The sequence below is a fragment of the Myotis daubentonii genome, chromosome 3 (genome assembly GCF_963259705.1).
Source record: "Myotis daubentonii chromosome 3, mMyoDau2.1, whole genome shotgun sequence".
NCBI classification, from domain to species: Eukaryota; Metazoa; Chordata; class Mammalia; order Chiroptera; family Vespertilionidae; genus Myotis; species Myotis daubentonii.
Window position 1 is genome coordinate 147,773,615 of NC_081842.1, and position 26,247 is coordinate 147,799,861.

The window sequence follows — 26,247 nt, forward strand, 5'->3', positions numbered from 1 at the left end:
AGGCGAGTTCCTCTGCCCTCCCTGGTAACTCTCTCTTCCCCCACCCTGCCCTCCCACTCTCTAGGCACACGCTGTGCCTGGGAGACCCCGGGCACAGCTCTAATTCTAGAAATGGCTGCTGTCAGGAACGTGGGCCAGTGAAGTGTGAAGGAGCCCGGCGCATGAGGTGGTCCTCTGAGGACTCTAGACGCATGTGGAAGTTCTCTAGTCGTGAGGCAAGAACCTGGAGGGCTAGGCATTGTACTGCCCTTAACCACCAACAGAAGGAACCCATTGTCTGCACCTTGGGCACCAGGAGTGTTGACCATTTGATGTCACTTCTGTAAATGGCATTGGCGTGGCAGCTGAGTGCCCGAGGAAGTGCCCTTCCCATGCAGCACAGCCTCCGCCTTTTCCTGTGGAGAAATGGGCCCCGTTGGTGACTCTGTGTACGACAACCCAGGTCCCCTGGCCCTCCAGCCATTACCTGTACTAGAGGCTTTGCTGCGTCCTGGCTCTCGGATTCTGTCCCCAGCATCCATCTGTCCCTACCATTTCCATCAGTAATGAATGGGGATATTTCCGATGGGACCTGCTGTCTGTGTTGCCAAGAACATCCGTCACTGGGTTGGAGGGAGGAGGTTGTTGCAGGAGCCACAATTCTGCCTTTTGGATTTGCACAAGATAAGGTACTCCAGGCAACCAGGTGGAATCCATGCTTCCATTATCACATCCGATAGAGCCAGCCACTCTGGTTCATGGTTGTTTTAATTATTAACTCTAAGAACGGTTTGATCTCAAGTGTACAGTGGAGCTGATGATACATGTCTCCCGGTGTGAGTACTGAATAAGACACTAAGGTGAAAGCTCTCTGTGTGTAAATGTTGGCTCTTGGGGGCCTGACACACGGGGTGAGTGAGGCTGCTTTGAGGAACGCCAGCTGAAAGACAGGAAGGTTTCTGTGACTGCTGCAGTCTTCTTCAGGGAGCACATCCCTCAAGTCTGTGGCTGGGGAGGGGTTGCTGAGAGTCAAACTGGTAGCTGTTCTGCCTGTGGTGGTCATGTTAACTGTTGCATACAAACCAGGCCCTTCTACCAGCTGGGTGAGGGCGGGTTTCTTCCCCTCTCACGGTGTTTAAAGCTACTCCAACAGCAGGACGGAGAGGCTCACTGCCTGCTTCAGTGTCTGTCCAGCTCCTCTTACCAAGCACAGCCCCGCCCATGCCTGGCCGTGTCCGAGGCGGCCGGGAGGCTTTCCTGTCTTCGCTCATGTCCATGATGACCAGGGTGTTCTCTGCACGTCTCTCTCCACTAGAAAAAGATCAAGTGAGACCATCCGAAGCCACATCTCTAAGAGCCACTGAAAGTCTTTCTGGATCAGTGGGGATTTTAGGTCACATGGCTCTTTGAGAACTGGGTGAAAGCCAGCTCTCTCACCCAACAGTTTATATACAATTTCCAGTGGCTCCTGGAAGCCCCGCCCCACCCCCAGGTTAAAAAACTCCAGGTCTGGGCTGATTCTCATAGCTCTTTGGGCAGGACCCAGAAGTAACCAGTGTGTCACTCAGATGCTAATGCTTGTGATCACTTTACAGCAAGCATGTCAAACTCTCGGCCTGCGGGCCGCAAGCCTTGTTTATTTGGCCCGTGTTAGCCTTTGAGTTTGACATGCTTGGTTTACAACCACGAAAGGAGATTCCTACAGAAATATTTCACTCAGGTGGCTAGAATTTGCTTGGAAAGAGAGAAGAAGGAATGAATAAGATCACTTTCTCTTTTACTTGGGCAAGCTTTCAAGGTTGAAACAAGTGGAGTGAGTCCTGGCTCCCCAGGTGCCGACCTGCCCTGCACCCCAGATTCCAGCCTTTCTTGTGCATTCATTCCTCCATGCCTGCTTCATCTACTCAGACACTTGCTAGCCTTTCTGGGTGGGTGATGGGCGTGGAGTGGCATTAGAAGAGTACACTGAGCCCTGACCGGTTTGGTTCACTGGATAGAGCGTCGGCTTGGGGACTGAAGAAGAGTACACTGTAACTTCGGCAATTCCTGCCACTAGGGACTAGAGAGGAGGAGGTGCAGGCAGGAAGCAGCATCTGGGAGGACACAGGAAGCAGAGGGAGGGGAGCTGGGCAGAGCTAGCACAGTGTCCCAAGGGCTGTCCCAGGCACAGCTCTAATCCTAGAAATGGTTGGTGTCAGTGTCCAGTAATGTGGGCCAGTGAAGCGTGAAGGAGCCAGGCGCATGGGAGGTGGTCCTCTGGGGACTCGAGACTCACGTGGAAGATCTCCAGTCCTGGGGCCAGAGCCCAGAGGGCTAGCAAGGCTCAGGGGCATGGTGGGAGGAGCATCAGGCAGGCAGCCAGCCAGGCCAGGCCGAAACCCGGTTCTGCAGCCAATGCGGTGTGGGACAGCGGGAAAGAGGGGTGCGACCCAGGTCCTAAGGTGGGGGCATGGAATCCCCAGTCAGACTGGCTGGAACAAGGGTGAGCACTGAGAGCTGAGTAGTTGTGAAGGACCCAGCAGCACCCTGGTGCAGGCCAAGAGGGCAGACGCTGTGGACACACAGGCTGTCAAAACATGCAGCTCCCCTAACAACAAAGATTCTGGAGTAGAAAATCATCCGAGACGTCTGTGCATACGTCCCATTTTCATATGTGGTCTGAAAATGTAAAGGCTAAGCAATATTTTAAGGCTAAACAACTTAAACTCCTCCCCATGTTTTCCTGGCTCTCAAGGTTCAGGAGTTGCAGTAGCACTAGCTGGGGCCTGTCATTGGCTCAGGGCGGGACTGGCCACCCTGTTCCGATAGCCTGGCATTGGAGTGAGATTTAGGGTGCATTTGGGCATGTGCCCTGTGGAAGAAACAAGCAGGGCAGACGGGGGTTTGTCTTTTCCTTTGAAAATGGAAGGGAAGCTCACATTTCTGAGTGACTGTTGTGTGTTGGGTGCCAGATTCTTTGTTATCTCATTTAATCCTCACAAAAATACGAGTAAACGAGAGGAGCAAACTGAGGCTCAGAGTGGTTAAGAAATTTCCCAGGTCACCCAGCTTGCTGGTAATGCAGTAAAGATTTGAACCCGGCCCTGGCCTGTGTGGTTCAGTTGGTTGAGCATTGACCTATGAACCAGGAAGGAGGTCGTGGTTCAATTCCCAGTCAAGGGCGCGTGCCTGGGTTGCAGGCTCGATCTCCAGTAGGGGGCATGCAGGAGGCAGCCAGTGATTCTCTCTCATCATTGATGTTTCTCTCTATCCCTTCTCCCTTCCTCTCTGAAATCAATTAAAAAAAAACCACATATTTAAAAAGACTTGAACCCATCCTGGCTCTGCCTCTGCCCTCCTACCTCCCAGCGTGGCTTTTGAGACATGCAAATATGTGTCTTGCAGCTTTGTTTTGGAAGATGCCATTTTCCAGAAGTGCTTGTGAGGTGGGAGAGCTAGTGGCAGCGGAGATGGGAGGCAGGGCTGCTGGTGTTTGCTGTGAGCCCTCACCGTTCTGGCCCTGCAGATGCCCCTTGGCCCATTTCTGCAGCTCTACATGGGAGGGGCCTCAGAGGGCTTGTGGGTCACTGTTATTAGTTGCTTATGTAGCTCACATGCACCGAAAATGGAAGGAAGGGGAAATAGAAATGCATACAGCAAAGAAAACCTAGGAGCTATGGTGCGTGCATGGTGAGTGTAGAACAGAAGGAAGCTGGCGCAGGGGCGGGTGTGGGGGAGGATCATCTTGTGTGGGTAAGACTCCCCGGGATGTACGGGTGGGCTGTTGGGGACACAGGAATCCCTGAAATTAAAAACATTACAGTATGTGCCTTTTGTTCTGGGAGGAGGGTCCATGATTTTCATAGACTATCAAAGAAGGCTGGCACCGCCAGAAAGTCTGACGACTGTGTGAAAGGTTGGAATTATGCCCCATGCACATTCTTTTAATTTCAGCGTAATGCCAGACACAGAAAATAAAGCTTGTGTGATATAGGATTTCTGGGGTGATACTGTATCGGTGGAAGTGGAGGTCTTCAGGTGCCGCGAGGAAAAGAATTTCTTGAGGCCCCCACGGGATAATGGGGTTTCGTGGAAAGCTTTACTGATGATGTAAAGGGGGTTCCCGTCCAAGGTCCCATCTCTGTCTGTCTCTCCATGGAAGAAGTCCAGTGTTGTCATCAGCAGGGCCAGAATTAAGGCCACTGCCCAGAGTTTCTGCTCCGTGTGAAAGTCCAGTCCGTTCCAGCATCTGCCTAGCTTAGCTCGCGTCCCCCGCTGCAGTCCATTGCGTGCGGACGACACAGCCGTGGACCAAGTGGCTGCTGAAGGCCATGTGGCTATGGAAAGAGAGCACGCGAGCCCGTGGGCGAGTGCGGGGCATGGAGCAAGAGAGAGCAAGAGGGAAGGAACTCTTTGGGGATTTTAACCAGGAGCTTCTTTAAACTAACCAATTAGCTCTTTAAGATTTCATGCACTTCTGATGCCCCCCCTCGCCCCCCCCCGCCCCCCCCCCCCCCCCCCCCCCCGGCCCCAGCCAATCCATTGTTCCCCAAGCTAGACTACAGGTAATCAACGCCCTGTGCCACCCAGACTTTACTGCACATGCACCCATCTCCCCCTTTCTTTGATCCCTTCCCCCAATGGTCTGCAGGAAACAGACCACCGTGGTTCCCTGGGGAGCGTGAAGCTGTAGCTTCCTGGTAGCTGCCCAGGTGGCCATGCTTATGATGTCTGGCCTCCCCTTTGCTCTCTTCCTATTATTAATATTAACCAGCTGATTACGGCAATGAGAATACCAGGAAATGGCGATGGGGGAGGGGGACATATGAGGTGAAATTGTATGTGATCGTGCAAGAAAGTAGTCGGGCCTGGGTGCTCACCTAGTTTTGCTTCACATGATCAGTTATACAATTTTAGTCGCCAATTAAAGGGACAGACATTTGTGGGAGGACAAAGGCCCAGTGGAGAGAAGTCGGTGTGTGAATACTGGCCTTAATCTTCTTGTGTATGTGCTAGGCAGATCAATACCGTTTCCCGACAGAAGCCATTTTGCAGCCTACCCTTTCATCCCCTTGAGGAATCCGGGGACTGTCAGGCTGGGGTGCGTGCAGCACACACTGGTAAACGCGCCCTCTGCTGCACCAGCGCAAGCCGGCTTCTTGCCCGCAGCCGCACACAAAGTGGCCAGAGAGCTGGGCCTGCCTTTCCCGCCCTCTTCCCTCTGAGTCTAGTTTGCATTCCTTTTTGGAGCAAGAACTAAATCACATTTGCATATAGAAAAATGTGTTGAGCCATCTTTGACTGAGCCTGGCATGAGGAGGCGACCTCTTCCCCAACGCTTCTCCTCGCCCTCATGGCTTCCACCTCCGCTGCCCCAGCCCTGTTGCTTGTGACGTGAGGGTGTGTGCTCTGCTAGGAAGAGCTCTTCCCTCCCCACCTTCCCTCCTGGCTTACTGTGCGCAGAATCACACAGACAGGCCAGGTGCCTGGGAGGCTTTGGGGAGCAGGGCTGCCCCTTCTCTGGCCCACAGCTTCCTAGGTTCTTGCTGAGCCTGCAGAGGGCATCCTCAGCGATTTAGGATTGGGCTGTCCGTGTTAATCTTCCTTCCCTGCTTCCTGGGACACCAGGAGAAACAGAATTCCGAGCATTGGCCTTACTCCCTATCTCATTAACGCTGTCTTTGCTCCCCCAGAGCCCAATCACTGGGGTTTAGTGAAGACAAAAGCCAGGAAAGATCGATGTTTCTGGACAGGTGAAATCTCATGGTTGCCACAAGAGGGTGAGCTGTTTTGACCATGACCGGTGGTCACGGACGTTCTGAGTGAGTCCCTGTGGGCGGGGACAAGCCAGGACGTGCAGCCTTGCACCAGTGCCCTCTGGTCTCAGCACGCACTGTCCCTGGGGCTGCTTGACATGGCCTAAGCACCTCACTGCATGTAAGGCTGGACGCCTTGGTTCCGGGCTAGCTTTGGGAAGGGGGTTGGGGGTCTTGGGGCAGCATCGCATTCCTTGTTGCCCTGAAACGGAAAAGCAGGTACCTGGCAGGCACATCTTTCTCTGCACAGATCTCTCACCCCATGCCACCCTCAGAGAGCAGGTCTCCCTCTTGGGGATGTGCTACCTCACGGGGGCTGTGGAACTTTGGGAAAGGGACTCTGTACTGCTTTCAGCCTCTCTTAGCCCAAGGGCTGCGGCGGGTGGAAAGGAAGCGTGCACGTGTCTGTGAATATGGCTGGCAGGCAGCTCCTGTTTCCATGGTTACTAAGTAGTGCAGGTTAGTATTAGGGCTACCCAAGGGAACAATGGCATTGAAGGCAATGCTTGTGCAGGGGCCGCTCCAGCCTGCTTTAGCGCTCTTCCCAGCGGGCTGGGCAACATGTGACGGAGGTAACAGGGATTTCCTTCAAGGGGCCACCTGGCTACCCTGCCCTGGCTGTTTTCACAGGTGTTTCCCTTGGTGCAGAGAAATGCCTCCGCGTAGATCCAGGAGTGGTAGCGGGGGTGGGATGCACTGGGGAGCACAGACCTTTCCCGCAGCTCCATGCGGCTGCCTCTGTCCATCCGCCCCTGGAGTTGCATTAGAGACCCTGAACCCTGCCCACAGAAGGGCAAGTTGTTTAGGAAACCCTGAATCCAGATTTGACTGGTCCTCAGTCACATGTACTAAATCATCAGAGTAGCAGCACATCTCAGCCTTTCCACAGGGCTGTGGGACAGGTTCACTTATAAGACGTTTAAAAAAAATCTTATTTTTGCTTCCGTGTGATCAGACACCAGGTTCTGCAGTCACAGGCGGAGTCCCTGGTGCCTTGTCTGCTCTCGGCTGAGTGACACGCAGTTCTGGTCCTCTGTGTCTTTGTAACAAGAATAGAATAATCACTGTGGGATGCATGTGGGGGCATTGATCAGTGTGGATGGGAGACATTTAAAAGCATAGCAAGTCAGTGAATTCATGCAATTATCATCTTTAGTTGCAAGATGATAGTTATTTTAGTCTCTCCTCCGCCATTTGAGGAGAAAATGGATTAAAACCTGTGACCTTGCATCAGAAATATTTTTTGTGTGGAACACAGAAATAAAAAGTGAGTGAGATTAGCCCATCCTTTAATCCTGACGGAACCAGTTTTGGTGCATTTTAAAGACATTTCTTGGAGTAAACAGGGACAGCCTCAGGTGACCAGCGGAGGGCCTGCCCTGGCCTGAGCGGCCTTTGTTTTGCTTTTACTCCGGCTCCGGGAGCACCTGACTGCGTGATGCTATGTGATTTACATGTCTGAGTTATTTGCGCATTTCCTTGCAGGAATGCGCTGCATTCATGCTTTCTGCGGGTAGGGTATTGGAATTCAAAGGCTTTGGAATTCAAAGGCTTTGGCTAACTAACCTCATGGAATTTCTGTGCAGGATTGAAGGAGCTGCTTTTCTTCCTCTTACAGGCTGTGTTTTTTAGCCATTTGGGGACTTTGTTAGCCTGAGGGAAAGGGGAATAATAGCAAGTGAACGCTGGGCCCCTTACCTGGTGGCTGTTGGCCTGACTGCTGGGGTCATGGGCCCTGGCTGCCCATGTGGACTTACCCTTTGAACCCCATCTAATAGAAATGGGGGCAGGGAAATGCCTCCTCGTAGGTACAGTACAGGATCTTGGAGAACAGTATTGACCCGTTACTGGACCATCTCCAAGTGCCCCTCCAGCTAAAAACACACCAAGCATGAGTTCTGCTCCTCTGGTGCTTGCTCCCAGGTTCTCAGGGGGCCATTCCCAGACCCAGGAGTTCCCAGGGCTGCACACCTGACCTCCAGAGCCATGGAGGAGGAGGAGGAAGGAGAGAGCAGGAAGGGAGTCACCCCCTGGTTGCTCCTGTGGCGCCAGAGCCTTGGTAGGTCCGTCCTCATGGTGGACGTGGGGAGACTCTACCCTGTCTCTCTCCACAGCACTCAGGCCAGCATGGAAGCGGCTCGCAGGCATTGAGCAAACAGTTCCCTAGTTTTACAGGCCAACTTGACCAAGTCCGAAGGCCGAGGCCTCCCCTTGGACAGGGACCCGTTGGTGTGTTCAGACCTCCCTCATGCCTCCCTGGTAGTGTCCCTTTCAGAACTGAATGGGCTGTGTTTCTTCCCTGTTGCAAGTTGCTGCCTGTGCGAAGTTTTAGAAAGCTTCAGGACACATTCCATTTTTGAGGGGCCAGAGCCACAGAAAGTTAGTATTTGGAACAGTAGGAGAGGAAGTGCTACAGGCAGAAACCTGGGTTAGATTTAAAACAAAAACAAAAACACCAGAATCATGGAGCATCCACTCTTAGTGGAATGAAAGGAGAAAAGCAATTACTTTCCCCTAAAGGCGTTAAGAGGCTCTTGGTGGGGGCAGAGGCCTTTGAGCACAGAAGAAACAAGCTCGGCCAGGTTGGCTGTGAGCCTCATGTGCTGGATCTGAGAGCCGGCAGCTAAAGTGAAGTATTAAAGTGAAGGAAGAGAATGGGACAGACAGTTGGGTCAGAAGAGTCTACACAGCCCGTCCCATCCTCCCAGTAGCCTGCCCGGCCAGGTGGGGAGGGCATGGGCGCTCAGGGTGTTTGCTGACAGACTTGCTAATTAAACACCAAAAGGCACTGTTGCTTTGACAGTAGCGATGGCTGTGCCAACATTATCAGCTGCAAGCTGGCCGCCAGGAGCATCCTAATTAAAAATAAACAGTTCTGGGATGGACTGGCAGAGTGGGGACAGGGATCCTGCCTGGGTCCCTAGGACTTCTAAGATCGCTCCCAGGGGACAGTCACTCCCTGGCCACCTCTAGGTCCTCTTCTCAAAGGAGCTTCTGTCCCATCACACGGAGGTGTGCTGTGTGCTTCCTGAACCCCTAGGCGCTGGGGTGACAAGCCAGCTGACAGAGCCCCTAGGAGCAGCTGGCCTGGTGCCTTCAGCCCTGAAGGAAAGGCTGCTGAGGGCATAATGATTTCTACCAGGTCTCTACATTGAGGGGACAGCTAAAGCCCAAAGCCTCTTCTAAGAGAGGTTAGAATTTCATCAGAAAGCAAGTCTGGTCACATGAGAATTTCTGGCACTGTGTGCATGGCAGGCTGGATCGTATTGGCTTCAGCAGAGGGGAAAAGTCCCAGCCTGGCCTGGGAGAAGGAGCTGGCTCACTCCCCCGGCCACTGGACGGACGGCGGGCGGGCGCGGCACAGCTGCTGCTGAGCGGACCGCGCTCTGATGCCCGGAGCCCCCTTCCTTTTAACCCTAAAGAAAGTGTGTGGTCCAGACACTGAAGACAGAGATGCCTAAGGAATGCAGTGCTTTCCACGCCCTCTCGGCAGCTCTGTGCTGCTTCTATCACCGCAAGTCTCTCCTTGGAGTCAAGGTAGGTGTGGCTTTGAGATAAGGTGCATCTAAAATTATTTGGGGGTCTTCAAAGCATTCGTTTTCTAAAGGGCACTAAAGAAAGTTTGCCTCCAGCCGGCTGTCGAAACAGAGGGGCTTTCTTTGACTGACGGATCTTCATAAGCCCCAGGGGCATGTCTCCCCTGGAGGCAGAAGGGGGCTCCTTATCTGTGTTCTGGGAAGAAGCTCTGTGTTTCAGGACACTTGCAGTCTCCTTGGGCAGAAATTTTATACCAAAGTAGCTCAATGAGACCGAGCTATTTCTCTTCTTTCTCTTTGTTTCTCCCTCCCCTCGTTCATAATAAATGTGAGGTGGCTGAGCCCCTCTCTCGGCTTACCCTGCGGGTCCATTATGTCAATAACGTATATAATGTAGAGAGACTGCCAGGTATCTCCTTCATATTGCAGCCAGTTGTGTCTTCAGAGCTGTCTTTTTTCTTACTGCTCCCATTTTTAACCTTGGTTACAAGACCGGTGCCAAAGGTTTTGCGTAATATGTCAGTACACTATTTCGATGAAAATAGTCAACGAACCTCATTTGACTAATTCAAGACGAGGCCTGTATGTCTCTGTTGCCCGCTTATGACAACACTAAGAATTAGGATGAATATCGGCTCCCACTGACTTGGGGTTTGTCTGCCTTGGGAAAGTCCTGTGCCCCAGGGTGACTGGGCCTCCTTTCTTCGTGGGAGACAGGAGCCTGGGAGCTCTCAAGGAATTCCTCCACCCTGACGCGGAGCCCCTCTCCGGAGGGACCGACGCAGGCAGTGCTGTTGAAAACGCTACAACAGGGTTACCAGCTTCGGCTTCTTTCTTCTCAAAAATGCTTTTTAAAAAATCAGGAAAACAAGTAAAAGGGAGAAAGACCCTGTAACGGGGGTCTTTGTAGAAAAATATACGCTCAGTGAGCAGAGGGCAGGCTTCTGACTGCTGCGCTGTTGCAGTGGGCAGAGTCGCTTTCCACCAGGCAGCAACATTCATTTTTGTCCCTTTGTCATGGAATTTGGAGGCGGGTGAGTAATCAATCACTGGTTAAAAGTGCTCTCTCCCTGATGTAAGAGCCCCTTTCTATCCTGGAGCCTGGAGGGCGATGTGAGGACCATGTGGTTTCTGACCTAAATATGGATGGTTCTGGCCTGGGGCAGATGAAGTCATGCCATTAGCAGTATTTTAAAGCTGTCAAACATAGACCGGGAGGTCCCCAAGGGACGCGTGCACTTCAGGGATTGGCAGTAGGTTTTTACTCTAATAGAAGGCCTTTCATAAGCCAACTGCTGCTAATTCAGAAAAGTGTGACTCAGCATCTGGTATGTGAGGAAACAGCCCATAAATATCTGGGTCTGAGGGATGAGATTCTGTTTGGATCCCCCTGCTCCTCTGCTGTGTGCCCTCCAAGGCCTGAGAGGGACGCAGTAGTCTATGGGGTTAGTCCGGACCAGCCTCCTTCAGCTTAGCCCTTCCCCGCCCCCCCAGCGTGGCCTCCCTAGTGGTTAACTGTTTATAGAAATACCTCCTTTCCATCCGGGCTTGGTATCCCTGCCCCAGTTTGTTGCCTCTTCATAGCCCAGAGAGAGGGCCTGACCTGCTCCCTCACCAGAGACTGACGCCTTCAAACCCAACTTGGGGTTTCCCACTGATGCCCGTCTTGTTTCGCTTAGATAGTTGCGTGGGGAAGAAAGTCCACCTGTGCCTAAATCCCTCCTCCTGCCAACACTGCCCCAATGATAATGCTGCCTCACTTTATTGACTTCCACTGTAATTAGGGGTTTCAGGTCTTGCTGCTCATAATTAGTTTCCATTGCAATTAGTTTCGAAATTAAATTGGGATTGATTGCCTGATAGCAAAGCGGAAATAAAGCTCCAGTTCTTGACCATGGATGCCGCTTCCCCGGCATGAATTTCTCATACCCAAAATAACACTACGGTAGCCATGGTAACTTTCCATTTGGTCTAATCTATATCATCTCTGGAGAAAGTAGAATGTTATTAATAGTGTTTGTTGTATGGGAAGAAAACTAAAAATATAAAAGCTCCTTCGCTACATAGGAGACCAATCACACTTGCAGGGCGCTTGCAGGGAACAAGATCTTTTTAGCTGAGATTTTGCAAAATTTAGAATGTATTTAGGGGCCTCATGTGGACATGTATACAAAGGCCTTGGAAAGGAATTAAGTGGGGAGCCAAGAACGGAGAGAAGGAGAAAGGGTACCTAGTCGTTGCTGGCCCTCAAGGAGCAGAGTCAGAGACGAGATCCTGCAGCCACTTTGAGGGGCGTGACTTTAGCATCCAGGCATGTTCACAGTGGCAGTCATTGTGCTGGAGGCCCACCGGATCTGGGTGAGAAAAGGAAAGGAAGTTCTGTTTATGCCCAATGGAGAAGAGTTTAAAATGGAGATACTCCTGATCCATAACATTAGGGGAGCACAGTCAAGTCCCAAAGTCCCTGAATGTCAAATGCAGTAGCCCCACCCACACGTGAGCGCTCTGCTGAAGGGGGTGATAAATGACAATTGAGTGACAACTGGTTCCTGCCTTTGAAGGACTTACCATGCATTAGGATTATCATTAGGGTTATCATTAGGGTAAGGGTTAGAGTTAGGGTTCCTAGAATTTGTATGTTTGCAAAAGGCTTTCCAGTGTCTGAGTTCCTTCACAAGCTGTCTCACTGGAGTGTCAAAACCAGTTCTCTGGACCGGGCAGGGCAACAGTTTACCCCTTTCCACAGAAGAGAAACTGAGGCTGAGAAGAACTACCTGACCAGAGTCATTTAATGGAGAACCAGGAATAGAAATCGGGTCTTCTGGCCTCAAGCCCAGTGATCTTCCCATGATACCATGGTAACACAGGGAAACATGAAGCAAGGTGATATGTTAATACCTTAGTTTGCCGTTAAGTTGGGAAAGAATCGTGTGGATCTTGGTTTTCAGGTGAGACTTCAGGGAGGCTCTAGGATTCCGAGGTTTGTAGGACAGGTAACCCCCCTGCAGGCAGTGGGAGGACCACCTGCAGCCTCCTAGTGGGCTACAGCAGGAATCCGGTGAGAAGCTCGGTGTATGACATTTCCCAGCTGGCAATGGGAACACACTCCACTTCTCTGGTCCCTTGTGTCTCTGATTTTTCTTGGTAGGGGCAGGGGAATGGGAGCTGAAACTTGCCGCCCTATCATTGGCTCCTCCTGCCGAAGGTTGGTGTGGTTGAGTCAGGAAACTTCAAGGGAACCTCAGAGACACAAATTACCTTCCCAGGGCAGAACAGCCACTTTTCTGAAAGAGCATGAAGTTAGAGTATAGAGTCTGTGGATAAATGAATCAGCAAGTCTCGGCTAACCGGTCGTTAAGTCTATAGGCAGTGGTCTTGGCAACGAGAAGTCCTGGTGAGAAGGCTGTGGATTTAAGCATCTACTTTCCTACACGTAGATTTCACTGCCCTTGGCAGCCAAGAAGTGCTGTATCATGGGAAGAGCTTGAATCGTCGTGTTCCTGTTGTTTTATTTTGTTTAACTTGAAATCATTTTCCTTTCCCCTGAAAAAAAATATTTTGAGCTTCTCTGAATACCCAGGTGTCCCGTCTGCCCATCCCTAGAGGGTTGGGTCCCTGGAACTTGTTTTTATTAGAAACTGCCTGTTGGAGTGCGTGCGGTGGAGCTAAGGTCCCACTTCTCCTCCCTGTGACGGGTCCTTCGGTCCGTCTGCTGTGTGACAGCTTGGGCACTAGTGACACATCTCGGTGTGGAAAGTGGCCTCAGTTGCCTTTGTCAGTGGGGCTGATGCACCATCAGTGGAAAAAGTAACCGGGGAATCGTCTTTCCAAGTGACTCGGCCCTTCCTCCTGGTGGCTGCTAGTTACTCGGTTATCTTTCCTGCCCTCCCAACAAAAGCCCGGCACAGCTTTTTTAAAGAGACCTACATGCGTGCTCTTGGCCTCTGGGAGCTTCAGGGATCTGGTTTCAGCATCCGGGAAGGACAGGGGCTGTGTCCCAGTGCCCCCTCCCCACAGACCCTGGAGCTTGGATCCTGGCCGAGGCCTTTGTTTTTGTTGGAGAGATGTGGGTGGAAAGCAGAGAGGAGCCTGGGATCCTGGGAAACGTCTGTTAGCGGGTTCAGCACCTCCAGGACTCCGGAGAAGTGGGCCTGTGCCAGACACCGGAGAGCCGGGCGCTCAGGCCACAGGGCTCTTCCTGCTCCGCCCGCCCTGTGAGAGGCCGCAGCACCCCGAGGACCTCTGCCGTCTCTGTGTTTCAGATGCTGTCAAGGACAGCTCGGGGCCTTCTAGCTGGTGTCTATTGTGGACTCCCCAGCACAGCAGAGGAGACTCAGGCCGACCTGGAGGGGAGGAGGTGGAAGGAGGGCCTCATGGGGTTGGACGTCACTGAGGCATCTCTGTCCTCATGTCTGTCCACAGCCCCGGGAGCTGCTGAGGAATCTGGCTCTGACCATGAGAATGTCACAGCTTATTTTTCTGGCTTATGAAAGAGTTATGATTAATCTTCTTGTTCGTATGGAGAACAACTTTCCCCTATGTCCCCTCTAATACATGTGTGTTTTTACAAAAGCAGTAATGCACAAAGAGCCAACAAGCTGGAATCCTAGATTCTTAGTAAGATGGGGTTGGAGGGACCATGCAGCCAGCCTCCCACCCAGAATTCACCTGCTCATTCTCCACTGCCACCCCTCGCCCAGCATGTGTATTGAGGGCCTACTGAGTGCTGGGGAGCCGGAGCGAGAGGTCCTGCCCTGAAGGAGAGATTCTGGGTTTAGTGGAGGAGGTGGCCATGCAGGCAGCTCTCTCCCAGGTACGTGGTGGGTACAAAGCAAAGAACACACGACCTATTGTGAGACCCCGGGCAGAGGTACTTAACTCGGTCCTGGGCCAGGGGAGGTCCTGGAGGAGGTAACACAGAACAGCAACTGAAAGAACAGTAGGTAGAAGAGGCATGAGGAAGAGAGAAAGGGCATTGGCTGAAGCTGAGGAGTGGGAGGAGATGAGACCAGAGAGGCGGTGGGGGAACAGGTGGTGCAGGCTGTGTGTGGGGCAGAGAACAGTTTGGATGGGACGTGGGGCGAGGATTTGGGGATTGGTCCCTTTGTGTGTCAAATGAATAAACAGCATCTCCCTAACTCATGCCCATGGTCATGAAACCTCCCATCAGCTCTGCTTGTCATTGCTCTGCGCACGCCTACCTCCCTCCCTTCTCCTTCTCTCTAAGCACTATCTTCTCTAACACTCATGAGATTCTTTCTTACTTCACAGCACCAGTGAAGACCATCGGGCGTGCTATTTTTTCCATCCCCACTCCTGCCCCCACAAGCTACAGCTATATCCATCTCCATGACCTCCACTTCCTTCCTCCAGCCTCCAAGGATGAAGTGTCCCTCTCCCTCACCAAGGCGGGACCTGCATCTGTGCCCATGACCACCCTCTTCTCAGACTCCTCAGGGATCATCAGTCTGTCCTTCTTGACCAACACTTTCCTCTTGGCTTATAAACATGTTCCAGTCTTTCCCTTTCCAAAAACAATCCTCATTCTGTGTCTGCCTTCCTGGTCCCTGTCTGCCTCCTCTCAATGCTGGTTAACACAGCCCCTGTTTACTCATTTCCCATTGGCCCCTCCGGCCCCCTCACCCCACCGGCAACCTGGCCGAGTCTGGTGGATGCTGTCCAATGCTGATTTCATTGGGAGTCTCTGCTGCACTTGACATTATTGGCCATGCCTTCCTGAAAGTCTGCTCTCAACCTCAAGGACACCACATTCTACTTGCTCTCCTGAATCCTTCCTGACCAGCCCCCCTGCTGTTATGGACTGAATGTGTGTGTTCCTCCCAAATTCATACGAATAACCTCCAGTGTGATCCCTTAGGAGGCGAGCTCTTGGGGAGGTGTTTGGGTCATGAGGGTAGAGCCCACATGAATGAGATTAATGCCCTAATTAAAGAAACCTCCGAGAGCTCTCTCGCCCCTTCTGCTATGTAAGGACACAACAGGAAGAGGTTGATCTGTGAACCTGAGACTAAATCCACCAGAGCATTGATCTTAAATGTCCCAGCCTCCGGAACTATGAGAAATAAATGTTTGTGGTTTAAGCCATCCAGTCTGTTATAGCAGCCACACAGACCAAGATGCCTGTTTAGTTTCTCTTTCTTGACTACCTCTTAAAGCCAGCATCCTCAAGCCCTATTCTCCTAAACCCTCCATACATATCTCATAGGCGACTGCTGAGAGCAGATACGCCCTCTACACAGAGAATTCTCAAGCTGCTGCTTCTATGCAGCAATTTCCATGGCACCTGGACCCCAGAGCCACTCCATCCAGATGGCGCACAAGAATCTCAGGCTCTACGTCTTCCTCCACAAACCTTCTCTCCCATGCTTCTGTATTGGAAGTTGGTGGCTCAGTCATCTTCTAGGAGCTGCGTGCCTCTTCTTCAGCCTATTCATCATCCATGTCTAATCAGTCACTAAGTCTTCATGATTTTATTCCTAAACATTTCTCTTATCTGCCCCTTCCTTCCTGTCTCTACCACCAGTGCTGTACTAATTCAGGCCTCACCTTCTCTTGCTTGGAATGCTTTAGTAGCTACCTAACTGTCATCCTCTCCTAAGTCTTCATAGGGAGTCATTTCATTATTTTTCTATTTGAGATTTCTAGAGATGGAGAGGTACTGTGTCCTTATGGCAACACATTCCCACATTTGAACAACTCTCATTGCTAGACGGTCCCTCCTTGTATTGAGTAAAAATCAATGCACCTGCAATGTCCACCTTATTCTTCAGGTAAATGGACATAGCAGCCCTTCAGATGCATGTTTTCCCCGCCTGTTGGGACCATGTTTATTTCGAGCATGTGAGATTAGTTGGTATGAGTGGGTGCCTCGAAATAAGATGGGATGAATTCTGGATTCATTCTCTAGGGATTTGAACCAAGAATATTTGACCTGTTATCTTTGGACAATAGCAGCCCAAGCCTTCAGACATTTCAACACCATGCTCACAGTCCACTTACGTCTTTTCTGTGCAGCCTAGACATTGCCAATGTACTTTGGGAGACTTGGATACTGGTATCAGTCTATCCCTTGCTCAATATGTCTGAACAAATTATGAAAATTCAGGGTCTTGGTCATATTTCCTCTTGTGAGATATAAATATTCTTGCTACCTACTTAACTTCAGGGGCAATGTACAGACCCATGAGACGCGAGTTACATTGTGTTGGGTGTCTTCTCCCTCCAAGTCCAGCTGCTATTTCTGTGTTTCTGCCCATGACATCTAGCATGGTGTTTGTGGTTTTTAAAAAAGCTTGTTACATGAGGTGCAAAAGTTTTGAACTCATCTGGAGGAAATATACCTTTAAGGTGACATATGAGTCATATATTGGAAGTGGTGGAGTTGGTGCTTGGCCAAAACCTATCTTATGATGAATCTTTTTTTAAATCATCACCTGAGGATATCTTTTTATTTATTTTAGAGAGAGGAAGGGAGGGGGGACATCGATGTAAGAGAGAGCCATCAGTCAGTTGCCTCTCGTACCTGCTCCGACAGCGGATTGACCCCACAACCTAGGCATGTGCCTTGACCGGGATTGAGCCTGAAACCAGTGTATGGATGACGTTCCAACCAACTGAGACAGCGGCCAGGGCTATGATGAATCTTTTTTTCTGTTAACCTATTGTGTACTTAGCCCTGACATATGATGCAATTTGTCCAAAGCAGATTTTGAGCCGGTTGCTAGTCATGGTATGCTTTGGCCAGAAAGAATTTAGAAAGTTGTTTAGCCCACACCCCATGCTTGAAGGCTTCCTGAATCTTTGGATTTTCCTCTGTGTGTTTTGCATAACCCTCTTTTTTTCCTTCCAATTACTTCTCCTACTGTCTTTCAATGACGTGCATTGTGTTTATTGAGTGTAGCCTCATTCATTTGAGGGGAATTAGAAAAAAGGATGAATTTTAAGTTGATTTTGATTTTCTGATACTCTTATTGAAGAGCACAAAGGGCATCTATTTTGGTGAACGGCTAATGTATCAAATCACTCATACTTTGCATTAAGTTGTTGAATTAATCAGGTAACATTACCAGTGGAAAAGATTTCTAGGTCGAACTTGTACTTAGCTTTTACTTGGAGCCTTGCATTCTGAATATTGGTCAGCTGGTCTTTAGACCCCTATCTTTAAGTCTGCCTTAGCCAGGGCAGTCTCTGTCTTTTCACTCTCCATAGATGTTAACAAAGCACCACTATTACTGAATGGAATCTTACCGACAGACCCAGTGATTAATATTTCACTTGCATTGTCTCAGTAAGCCTGTGTGCCAACCTGCCAAGAGAGAGAGGTATTATCGGAAGTCACTTGAGGACCTGGTTATAGGGAGCAAAGTGGTCTAGAAGAGGTTTTCATAGGTCGAACTTGTACTTAGCTTTTACTTGGAGCCTTTTGTTTCACCCGCCCAATAAACCTTTAAGTGGAACCAGTGACCTTCGGCCTTCATCTTAAGTGTGGTACATTCGATATCTCGCTGGGAGGAGTCAGAGCGCAGGGCAGCCTCGAGGGGGTGATTCGGATGTCTGCTCCTCTGTGGGCTGCTCCAGGAAGTCACCATCTAAATTTGATCTAGAGGAGAAGGTATGGCCGCCGCTGTCAGCACAGCAAGAGGTTAACAAACGGCCTATTGAAAATGTCACGTGTTTCACTTTATCTATTACCAGCGTTTAAAGGTGAGACCCCCTTGGAGCTGAGCCCTGAGTGAGCCCAGGGGTAAATAATTCTTTGTCAAGAGGGTAAGGAACATGATGGGCAAACCCACTGGGGCAGGTCGGGGGGGATCTCAGGTGTAATGAGCGCGCGGAGCAGGTTCTCCCACACGTGGGAGACCTTTGTGAAGGAAAGATGCCATTTCGGTGTCGGGTGTACTATCTTGTGTCAAACTTAGAATTCCTCCAGCAGTTTTCAAACCGAAGTCAGTCTCCTTCAGTGAAAAATAATTTTCAATCCCTTGGTGTTCCATCAAAATAAAACTGAGCTTCAAAAGGAACCGCTTTATGATCCTGCAGGATGGGAAGGTGTGGCGGAGACCTTGCCCAGAGAATGGGATAAAAGGCAACAGGATTTAACATCAAAGGCAGCCCTGGGTCCCCATCAGAGGGATTCTGATATAATTAGGTTAGCATGGAGGATCAAGTTACTGCTGCCTGCTTAGGGGGTGTGCTGCCTTCAGACTTCAATCTGCACAAATTAAAATTAAATGAGTCTTTTTCATTTACACACACGGAGAGCTGAATTTTAATGGGAATTTCTCAGAACCTCGATAAGCAAGGTGTTCCATAGATATCTTCTCCATATTTCCCATTCATGGCCTCTGAGCCTCTTTTGATAAGCCTTCGTTAAGGTTTGATAATGAATAAAGTGAAATTTCTCAGTTTGGGGCTCTCTAAGGGGTTTCGATGGCATTTTCCCATCTGCGCAGGGTCTGATGGCCCCTGTGTCATCACTTGTCTATGAAAAGAAAAATCACATATAGTAGGAAAACGAAATGTCTTAATTTAGCAGCAAATGGCAAATCAGTTTTTAACGGCACTGGAGTGCGAATCTGGTGTAAAAGTGATAAATTGCATGGATTTAATTAAAATGTGGCAAATGGCGTCAAAACCCATCTGCAGATCTTTGCTGAAGATGAGACTCTTTCTAGGATTTGGAAAAAGCGAAAGTCACATCATCAAGGCCCTTAAACATTAACATCAGAAACCTGAAACTTAGTGTGATGTGATGGAATTTCTTTGCCACTGCTTCCTTTCTCTCCAGCGGGCCCAGACCCCCTCGCCGCCCCAGATAAGGGAGAGAGCACACTGAGGGCTTCGGCGGAGCTGCTTGCGGTTCACTGCTGTACGTTCTCCCCAGATGTCTTGCCTCTCAAAGAGGCGGTCACCCTGTCAGGCCTGGAGCCTTTCTCCCACGCCTGCACCTCCCCTCAGATCTGGCCCAGGAGGCTGGGTCACAGCAGGCTCTCAGTAAGTCCTTGAGCTTAATCAGAGGCATAGTGTTCCAGCGCCTGTAAGGCTCTTGATTAAAATTGGCCTCCTGATTATTTCGGCAGAACTTTGGCCAACAAGGTGACATGCGTATGAGTTAGGAAGCTGCCTACAAAGGCCGCTGCACTGAGCTTTCATGTAAGGCTTGAAAGGAGCAGGTTCAAGGCACGGGACCCAGGTGAGACCAGCAGTCCCTGTTTGTTAACAGCCCACACCCAAAAGGCAGAGGCTCTGGGGACACCCTTGGGTCCCCTCCCTACTGGCACAGAGTGTCTCTGTGCGAATTGGAATATGGCACCCTTTTCTTAAGACACTGTGCTGCCATCTGTCAGGCAACTATTTTAATCAATAAACAAATTTTTAAAGGCTGAGCATGAAGGGCACCTCCTTAAATGTAGTGCCACTGTGCTGTGCAGGTCCGGCCCAGTGGCCAGGCCATTGTGACCACCACGAGGCTGAGCCAGGCTGAAGTGCCCAATTGCTCTTGCCACCATCCGCTCTTGTGTCTACCAAATAGGAAAGAGAAAATTGGGATTTACCTTTTTTTTTTTTCTCTTTGGACTTTTACTTACAAAGTTAATTGTTTATTTAAGTGAAGACTTTGGCTTTCATCACAGTTGTTCGCATGAGAAACTGTATTTGTCTAGCCTGGCAGCCCGGTGGGGAAAGTTGGATTAGGAAATTCAAGCCTTTCTTCATTTATCTTTGGATTATAAGAAAATATTTTAGGTAAGCCATACAGCCCGAGGGTGTCAATAAAAGGTGACACAGACTTCGGTATGTGATTGTTTCTTTTCATGGTTTAGGATCGCCACAAGTGTCATCCCCTTTCCTTCCATGTGACCTTAGATTAAAACACGTGAGGGTTTGTACTAAAGTGGCTGGACTTGAAACTTGGGGAGAACTGGATTTTCATTTTTCAGCCTGTGGGCAGGAGTAAGAGTGGCAGAAGTCATTGAGTTTTATTCATTCTGGGGGTTCAATTTATGCAAGTTTTCAATGGTAAAAAATACCAATTTGGGCTCTCAAAGCCCTGGATATACTTTGGAATTTGTCTATACCCTGGCCCACTGCTTGAGATTCAACACAAAACAAGGCTTCAAAGGGGCTGGCTGTGTTTCTGAATCTCCAGAGAATCTCACTTTTAGGTGAATTTACTTGCAAGACGATCCTAGACGAGGCAACCGTAGCAAGGCATCAGAACACGTTGCGGAATGGTTATCGGAAGTGTGCTTTTTTTCATATGTTTACAACGTTTATTAGGAACTGCGATGGCGCCGGCTCCCTGTCAGGGCAGGTCTCGCCAGAGTTCAGTGGGTTGAGATGAGTCTGTCTTTCTGGATTCTCGTCTTGCCTAAGCTTGGGCCACCTGCTGGCTGTTCACAGCACACCCCCGAGGGCTTTCCCACCAGCTCATCAGGGACAGGGGCTTGTCTCTGAAATTAGAGCAATTTTACATGGTGATCCAGAACACCAGGCAGACATAACTTTGTTTGTGATCATAAGTTCTGGATGAGATTTCTAGAAACACGTGGCCTGTGGGGTTGTTTGGTATGATGTGATGAGAGGTCTGGACTGTTGCTGACCTCTCCCTCCATTGATAAGCTGGTCCCGGGCAGAAGAAAGAGGCTTTGTTCAAGAGCCCATGGCATTCTGGGTGTTGTGACCCAGGACCCTAACTTGGATAAAATAGCCCAGGAGCTCCCTCTGTCCCTCCCTCTACATTCTCTCTTCTCTCCTCTTTTTATGCACACAATTCCTTCCTCCTTTTTTATTTCAAGGCAGTTCATTGCCCATCTTGGTCACAGAGTGAATGACTAGAAAATAATTTTTTTAATTCAACAAAAAATGTTATCATGGGGGCTAGGTGAAAAAGGTGAAGGGATTAAGAAGCACAAATTGGTAGTTACAAAATAGTCATGGGATGTAAAGTACAGCATAGGGAATATAGTCAGTAATCTATCTATATATATAAAAGCCTAAGCGACCATCTGACTGGTAGCTATGATGCGCACTGACCACCAGGGGGCAGACGCTCAATGCAGGAGCTGCCGAGCCCCGGTGACTTGGCAGCTGCGGTTCTTGGGTGATGCATCCAGAACCAGAGAGGAGGGAGCCCCATTCCAGGGTGCGTCACCTGAGAAACGCCCTCTCGCAGTCCAGGACCCCTCGGGGGATGTCAGAGAGCAGTTTTAGCCCAATCCCCGCAGGCAAGGCCAAGGGACCCCACCGGTGCATGAATTCCGTGCACTGGCCCTCTAGTATTGTAATAACTATATATGGTGCCAGATGGGTACTAGAAATATTGGGGACAACACTTTGTAAAGTATATGATTGTCAGACCACTATGCTATACACCCAAAACTAATCTATATATATAAAAGCCTAAGTGACCGTTACAACCAGTGGACTACTTGACCAGTTGACCAGTCGCTATGATGACACACTGACCACCAGGGGGTAGATGCTCAATGCAGGAGCTGCCCACTGGTGGTCAGTGCGCTCCCACAGCCAACCTCCCACAGCCTGCCAACCTTCAGTGGTCCCTCCCCCTGGTTGGCCGGCCCTGATTGGCCCCAATCAGGACTGGGCTAGATGGCCCTGATAGGCCCCGATTGCCGGCCAGGCCAAGGGACCCCACCCATGCATGAATTCGTGCACCGGGCCCCAAGTATAAAATAATATCAAATGCCAACTATAATTGAAAAAAAATTTTTTTTAAGAATTAAAAGAAAAAGCTTATTGACTAAGCCTCCAAGGCCCTGAAGGACACCTAATCCCCATACTAGGGCCTCTGAGCCTGTGAAAGACGTGAAACTTCCTTGTGCTCTCACACTGCGACTCTGTCACCCGTGTGCTGGGGGCGTGGGAGTCAGCTGGAGCTAACTGTAACCACGTGTACTGGTGAACACTGAGACAGATGCATGCAAAGTGCTTGCCACCCAGGGAAAGTGCCTTCTTACAGGTGGTCAATGTCACCCTGCACAGATGGAACCATTTAGTGCTACTTAAATCCCCAAGAACTAGTGAGTTTGAACTGAAAGGAACAGAATAAACAAATTTATGCCTAAATAGAAATTGATTGTTCCAACTTCTAGTTTTATTCCATCAAAACTAAATGATCAAAGGCCAGAGATCTCTCAACACCTTTTAATAGATTTTATAATCTTAAAAAAAAAGTTTAGTGAAGCAATTTTTGTGGCTGGGCGTCATCTTTGTAAAGGGGTTCAAATTCCACATTGTTCCAAGCGAGTGCCTACTGTGTGCCAGGTGCTTTCTGTGCATTAAGTCAGGACTCCCAGAATGTGGGTACTGCTATCCTTCGGTGCATAAAGAAACAAGAGGAGACTAGAAAGTTAACCAAGGCCACCTGTTCTTGACCAACCTTCTTCCCACCCATTGACAGGGAAGCTGCCACATGGACAGGGAAAGGCAAGCTTGGTTGTGGTCAGTAAGTGTTTGCTGGGCACCTGCTGTGCGCTAGGCGCTGAGCTGGACTCTGGGAGCCAAAGACATGGCCTCTGTCCTCAAAGAGCTTGTGGTAGCAGACACATTGCCCACTGTGTAGAGTCTGTTGGTGGGTTCCCTGCCCCCTCAGATAAAACCCAACTAATTTATTGTGGTCTTCGAGGCCCCTGCCTGCCTCACCCTCCCCTCCCCTCTGTTCTCTCCCTGTTCCCCAGCGGAGGCCCCAGCCAGGCTGCACAGTGACACCTCAGCAGGTGTGTCACTCTGTCTGCTGGGCCATGGGACGGAGGCATGAGGGAGGGACACAGGGACAGTGTGTTCAGGGAGCTGTGGGAGGTCCCTGCCATCGGGGTTCCGTGTCGTGTGCATTAGGATTGGAGCTCAGGACCAGGTAGAGAAGCCTTATGAAGGCTTTGGGTTTTGTGTGTGGGTGACTGTGAGCCCTTCAGAACATAACCAATATTTCCCTACACCTCAGCAACCCATGGGCCCAAAAAAAGGCTTGAAAGGGTAAAAGACCCAAATCTGCTGACTCATGGACACCACTGCATGATGACAGAACCTTGCTCGGCTCCCTGACCAGTTATTTCTTGGGGCCCATGGCCCTCTCCTGTCTGGTCCTCCTCTCAAATTCAGACCTGAATTCCTATGTGAGATGTCAGTATATGGCAAGGACAGGGGTTCAGCTCACTGGGCTCCGAGAAATGTGTTCAAAGCTCAGGGATCTGGGAGGATTTGGCAGGCTGGGGGCTTGTGTCCCCCATGGGCCAGGTCTGGGAGAGTGGGAACTAGGCATAAGAAGGCCATTCACTTGTTTGCAGGAACGCTGGGAGAGACTCTGGGCCTCCTGTCAGCCTAGCTGGGGCACCCCGTGAGTGCCTGAGCCAGGAGGGCAGGATAACTCTGTGCATTGCAGGTGGCGGGTTGCAGGACCAGAAATGGGGGTGAGGACATTGTGAGGAGGCTACTATAGAAGTTCAGGGAAAGCAGAAGAGGGAGGAACAGGCTTGGCGGAGAAGATGAGTTCCACTCGTCCACACTGACATCCAAGCTCTGAAGTGGATTCTGGTTTATTCGTACCTCGACACCAACCCAAAGGACTGGAGATGGAGATTTCAGCACCTTGCAAAAGACTCCGAACTGGCCTTGTGTCGGCAGCCCCACCTCCAGCCAGCCCATTCTGCTCACTGCGGTGAGATTGATCTGTCTGAACGCATCTTTTATGTACCTGCTGCCTTCCCAGGCAGAGATTTTCCTTTCTTTAAAAAAATTGTTTGTCAGTTACAGTTGACATGCAATATTCTGTTAGTTTCAGGTGTGCCACATGGTGATTAGACACTTACATAACTTACGGAGTAAGTGATCACCCAGTAACCAGGCAGAGATTTCCAGTCTCTCTCTCTGGAGTGTGAACGTCTATCCCTCAGCCCGCAGTTTCGGTCACAAGTGACAGGAGTCCAGTGCAGACCAGCTTAGGCCACAAGGGGAATGTACTGGTTGATGTAATCAGCTGGGGCTCAGCCATGTGCGTGCCACCAGACACTCCATCTCTTCCTCCTTCTCTCGGCATTCTGACTTCATTCCTTCAGCACATTCTGGCAGGGGACAAGAGGTGAAGCAACCTGCATAGTTCAGGTCTCATGACATTGTCAGCAGAGTGGGTGGAGTGTCATTTTTTACTCCGTCCCACTGAGAAAGATAGCCGAAAGAACTGTGACTGGACCAGCTTGGGTCAGGGGCCCTTACCCAGGTCAACCACTAATAACCAAGAAGGTGGAGTCTGAATCACGGGTTTGGAGAAAGTGTGGAGCCCTCCTGTGGGAGGAGGGGTGAGATATACTGTATATATCACATGCACGTGCGCACACACACACTGTCGTACTTCTGTGTGCCCCCACCCTCTCCTCCCCAACCAGAACCTCCATCCAGCCAAGCCCAGCTCCTCTGACCTCATATATGCCAAATACCCTTCCTGTTCTCAAGGGTTATCCTCAAGGCTAACCCTGATTCCTCATCCTCTCCTCTCTACTCCCTCCCCCCACCCAGGGGGGCCACAGGGACTTTTCTCTTCTGCTACAAGAGAAAGCAAAATGGCAAAGAAGTGCGTGAGCTGCTCAGGCTGCAGAGCTGGAGGCAGGGATGAGATCCAGGCAGCGTGTTTCCCCAGCTCAGGGATGGATGAGCTGTTCCTCTGTGTGTGGTCTTCCCAGAAGCGCTCGCTCTCCGTGAGGGTAGGGACCAGAGCTGTCATCCCGGCTGGAGGCCCCATGGCTGGCTAATTGCTTAGTCCTGATTGTCCCCCCCCCCCACCCCCAAGCCTTTCTCTTCCTGCCCGCACCCCCCCAACTCCTGGGCCGGGGACTGGGTCTTTGCTGGTGATGTGCACGATTTAAAATTCTGTGGGAACTGGGAAGCTTTTCTTCCTGGAGGGACAGAATAAAATCAATATTAATTATAATGCAGATGCCATCTTTTTCTAATCCCCTCAACTGTCTCCAACATGCAAATGAGTGTGCGCAGCCTCCTCTGGGCTTTCCCACAGATGCTCCGTGCACTCCCTCCCTCCTCCCGGACTTAGGAGCACTAACCTCCCATGAATCCGGGCCCCATTGTTGTGCCTGATTTGAAATGCAGGCTCTACTGTCACGCAGCCCCTTCCTCCCAGGCTAGAGCAGCTTACTTCCTGGGGGGACTGTTGGAACGTGGCTTTCTGTGTGCATCGAAGTTCCCAGCACGTTCCTGAGTTGGCTATGAGCCTCTAGCATGTGTTTCCCAACCATTTCCTGGGCCCCGGCTCTTCCTGCATGTCAAGACCAGACTTGCTGGGGGCCACACGGGACTGCAGAGATGTTCATTCCAGATTCAGAGAGATAAGCATGATCTTTTGAGCCGGCCAACGTTGGCAAGCTAGGACCCGTCCTGGCCTTGTCACTGAACCAGAGGTCTGGGGCAGGCGGCAGCAAGGTCCTGGAGAGGATTGAGGAGACCTCTACAAGGCAGCCAGCGGGCACCGATACACGTGTCAGGCTGCTTCCCTTCCAGCAGGGCCCCCTGTGCCTCCACGCGTCGCACCAAACACCCGGAACACGAGCTGTTCATGTGTGTAGCCAGGTGAGCAGCAGTCTGATACAAGCCTGTAATAACAGTTAACAGTGCGGGCTACGGGCCAGGTATGTCCTTGGCGCTTGACAGCCACGGACCCATTTCACCCTGAGCAACATCTCGGCACATAGCATGATGCCCGTTTTGCAGGCAGGGGCCTGAGGCTTCACAGAGGGGTGAACTCGTTTGTCCAGAGTCACTCGGCCACTCAGTGGCACCGTGCCTGTGGGGGTGGAGGGGTGGGCCGGCCATGCTCTTGAACACTCACGGCAATGGCTGTAACAGCACAGGGCATTGAATGCTGGCCATGGGAAAGGTGTAGCTAGACTCCG

General features: G+C 50.6%; 1 protein-coding gene across 5 annotated transcripts in view; it reads left to right on the plus strand.

Moving 5' to 3' along the window:
• BCAR3 (BCAR3 adaptor protein, NSP family member) overlaps nucleotides 1-26,247 on the plus strand; it is a 101,333-nt gene that overhangs the window by 45,620 nt on the left and 29,466 nt on the right. Inside the window, exon 1 of one of the 5 annotated variants that reach the window (XM_059688839.1) lies at nucleotides 8,942-9,311. The exons of the other annotated variants lie outside the window; for them this stretch is intronic. Within the exon in view, the coding sequence (XP_059544822.1) occupies nucleotides 9,228-9,311 (84 nt within the window). The 5' untranslated portion in view covers nucleotides 8,942-9,227. Of the gene's footprint in view, nucleotides 1-8,941; nucleotides 9,312-26,247 lie in introns of those variants that run through there. 5 annotated transcript variants of the gene reach the window in all.